This window comes from Bison bison, unplaced genomic scaffold (assembly GCF_000754665.1).
Source record: "Bison bison bison isolate TAMUID 2011002044 unplaced genomic scaffold, Bison_UMD1.0 scf7180017864112, whole genome shotgun sequence".
NCBI lineage: Eukaryota > Metazoa > Chordata > Mammalia > Artiodactyla > Bovidae > Bison > Bison bison.
This window is the reverse complement of record NW_011494684.1, coordinates 328623-332146: the sequence shown is the minus strand read 5'-3', so window position 1 is coordinate 332146 and position 3524 is coordinate 328623. Positions and strand designations below refer to the sequence as shown.

General features: G+C 53.1%; 1 protein-coding gene across 1 annotated transcript in view; it reads left to right on the top strand.

Moving 5' to 3' along the window:
- Window positions 1-1983: 1983 nt before the first annotated feature.
- SMPD1 (sphingomyelin phosphodiesterase 1, acid lysosomal) overlaps window positions 1984-3524 on the top strand; it is a 4561-nt gene continuing 3020 nt past the window's right edge. Inside the window, exons 1-2 of the mRNA XM_010839150.1 lie at window positions 1984-2465; window positions 3388-3522. Coding sequence (XP_010837452.1) covers window positions 2166-2465; window positions 3388-3522 — 435 coding nt within the window. The 5' untranslated portion in view covers window positions 1984-2165. The remainder of the gene's footprint in view (window positions 2466-3387; window positions 3523-3524) is intronic.

Sequence of the window (3524 nt, the reverse complement as noted above, 5' to 3'; positions counted from 1 at the left end):
ACAGAATGGCTTAGGCCGAAAATGGCTTCTCTTGTGTCTGAAAGCTGTATTTGATTCTTTCCTTCTGGGGACCCCCTTCCCTACCTGCTTACAAAATGTCTCAGATTGCCACTTATACTTATGACCAACCAGCTGTGAATTCTAGGGTTCTATGACCCTCTAGTCAGGTTTGATAATTTGCTAGAACAGTTTCCAGGACTCAGGAAAACACCTTCTTACGTGTTCTGATTAATACTGAGGGTAAAATTGAGGAATGGCCAAATGAAAGAGACGCATAGGGCAAAGCATGTGAGGGGGACTGCCACATAACTTCGATGCCCTCTGCAGGCATACCACCTTCTCAACACCTCGACTGTTCACCAACCCAGAAGCGCTCTGAGAGTTTTTATACAGCTCAATCCCCAGCCCTCTTCCCCAACCTGGAGACTGTGAGACCAAAACATCTCACTCTGATCACTAGATCTTCCCAGAGACCAGCCCCATCCTGAGGCTATTTAGGTGCCCCACCCTAATTCATCTATTAACATAAATTTGGGTGTGATTGAAAGGGGCTTGTAAAAATAACAAAAGATGTTCCTATCAGAAAATTCAAGATTTCAGGAGCTCTGTGCCAGAAACTGGAGACAAAACCAAATATATTTCCTGTTATACTATAATTAATCTATCTGATATGATGCTCATAGAAATTGGGGCAAGGGTCACTTGGAAAAAAACTCTCAAGACTTCAGGGGTGGTACGGTATCGGAATCCACCTGCTAATGCAGGGGACACGTGTTCAATCCCTGGTCCAGAAGGATTCCATATGCAGCAGAGCAACTGGGCTGGAGTGCCACAACTACCGAGCCTCCTCTCTAGAGTCCCTGAGCCAAAACTACTGAATCTGTGCTGCAACTACGGAAGCCGGCGGGCCTAGAGCCTGAGCACCACGTCAAAGAGCAGCCCCAACTCGCCACAACTAAAGAAGCCCAGCAAAACCGAAAATAAAAATAAATGAATTTTTTTGTTTTTTAAAGAAAAATTTCTCAAAGGGAAGAACTGACAGGAACTTGATAGTTCTGTGGATCTGGAGAAGCACTGAGATACAGTTCAGTTTTAATCACTATTCTGTCACTTAACTGTCCCGTGCCTCAGTTTACCCATCTGTAAAACGGAGAAAATAACAGTATTATACTAACTTTTTAGAGTTGTTGTTAGAACTGAGGATTAGTCATTATAAAATGCCTGTTTCAGTGCCTGGGACATCCTACAGCACTCGGCAAATGATAGCTTTCACCGTCAAGGATTCAAGAAGGTGGAAGACCCAAGTTCTAATTCATGTTCCTGGCTGTATGGTCTTTAATCTGTTCTTAGCCACAGGTTGTCGTGTCTTTCTGAGCTACTTCATTTAGTATAATAATCTCTAGATGCATCCATGTTACTGAAAATGAGTCCGACACAACTGAGCGACTGAACTCAACTCAACTAGCCACTTTACCATCTGAGCCTCCGTTTCCTCAAACATATGATGAAGGCATGGGTAAGCCTAGGGTCCCTTCCACTTGGAGAAGTCTGAGTACGGCGACTAAAGGCAGGGCGACGACTCACGGGTGCAGGGACCAGTGGCAGAACATAGGAAATTGAGGACTGGCACCTTCTGGGCGGAGAGTAACAGACCCAGTGTAAGCATCCCTGCCTCGTTGTGCTCCCCGCCACCACCACCAGCTCTTGCCCACTCCGCTTCGAGTTTAAAGCCCGGTGGGCCTGGCAGTTAGCTATTCCAGGAATTTGAGTGAGAGGAGTTGCCTAAGGGGCCTCGGAGGAGCCTCTCACCAGCCACACTAGACAGGCTCCAGCAAGGGCTGGGCGGCGACAGCAGCCTCCCGCCGCAGTCCAGGCCGGGGTGGGATAGCGGGCGGGAACCTGGGCAGGTCCCAGGCGCGCCCCGCCCACTCAGCGTCCACTCCGCCTCCCTAGCTGCGCGCTGGCTTCCAGCCACCGCGATCAGCTGCTGCGGAACCCAGAAGGAGGAAGGGGCGGAGCTGCTTTGTGGCTTTTCTCAGAGCAATCAGCCGACTGCGCGGGGGGTAATCGGTGTCCCTGGCACCGCCTGGGATCCCGAGAGCCTACTGGGGCCTACACCAGCCGGGTCCGGGCAGGCGAACCAGCCTGGTCTAGGAAGCTGGGCGATGCCCCGCCATGGAGTTTCTCCCGGCCAGGGCCGCCCCAGGTCGGGCCGGGAGCAGGCATCGGACAGGTCCTTAGGGGCCCCCTGTCTGAGGCTCCTGTGGTTGGGCTTGGCGCTGGCGCTGGCACTGCCCAACTCCCCGGTCCTCTGGTCCCCTGCGGAGGCCCACCCTCTTCCTACCCAAGGCCATCCCGCCAAGTTCATTCGCATAGCGCCCCAGCTCCAGGAGGCCTTTGGCTGGTGGAACCTCACCTGCCCAACCTGCAAAGGACTGTTCACCGCCATCGACTTCGGGCTGAGGGTGAGCGCTACAGGGGCTGCTGGGAGACAGGCCAGAAAGGTGCAGCTGGGGGTAGGGGCTGGGGCTAAGGCCGGTGCTCCCGGGTTTCCAAGAGCACCCCTGATGGAGAGGCTGTCTTCCACAAGGCTTTGCTGAATTTGCCGTTCTTTGGCTGCACACCACCACCACCACCTCCACTGTGACCTTGTGAAGTAAGGAAACAGTGCAAGTTTAATGCTGGGCACTGTGCTAGCGTTTTTATACAGGTTAAATGTAGCCTGCTAGGTGGTTTCATTACTGTTATCTCTGCTTTACAAATGAATAGAGGCCCCGGAGCTGAAGTCACTTGTTAGACAGCCAGCAGCTGGTGCGGGCGGGACTCCCAGCTTGGTGTGCCTGACTGAATCCCCTCCACTTTACACCTAGCACCACTATGCCTAGAGCTAGCTACTACCCAAAAGGGAAGCTGAATTAAAGAATATCCAGAGATGTGGGACTAGTTCGGTCTGGGCTGCCTTGACTGTCCTTCATGGGGTTATGATGAGTGCTGGTTGGTTGGGGGGGGTGGGGGGGCGGGGGCGGGGGCAGAAGGTTTCCTCAGGGAATCAAGGTCCTATCCTCTCGTGTGTCCCCAAATGCTGGTCAGTCTGTCATTCTGCCCAGTCCAAATTTCAGGCCACTCAGCAGACAATGTCTGAGAAAGTCAGCCGGGCCAGCAAAGGCCTGAACTGCCACTGAGCTTAAAAGGAAGTACTGGCCTGGTGCTGTTTGAGTCACAGGGCAATGTCTGTGGGAGACAGGTGTGAACTGATATCTCTTCGCCGTGGTGGAGTCTATTCCAGCCCCACTGTGGGTATGGAAGCCCAAAGGGTCTTTCATATCCAGGACGGCCTGGCCCCTGAGCTCTGTCTCTGACCCCTCACCGCTGGTTTTCCTATGGCAGAATCAGGCCAGTGTGGCCTGGGTGGGCTCCGTGGCCATCAAGCTGTGCGTGCTGCTGAAGATCGCGCCGCCTGCCGTGTGCCAGTCAGCTGTCCAGCTCTTCGAGGACGACATGGTAGAGGTGTGGACACGCTCAGT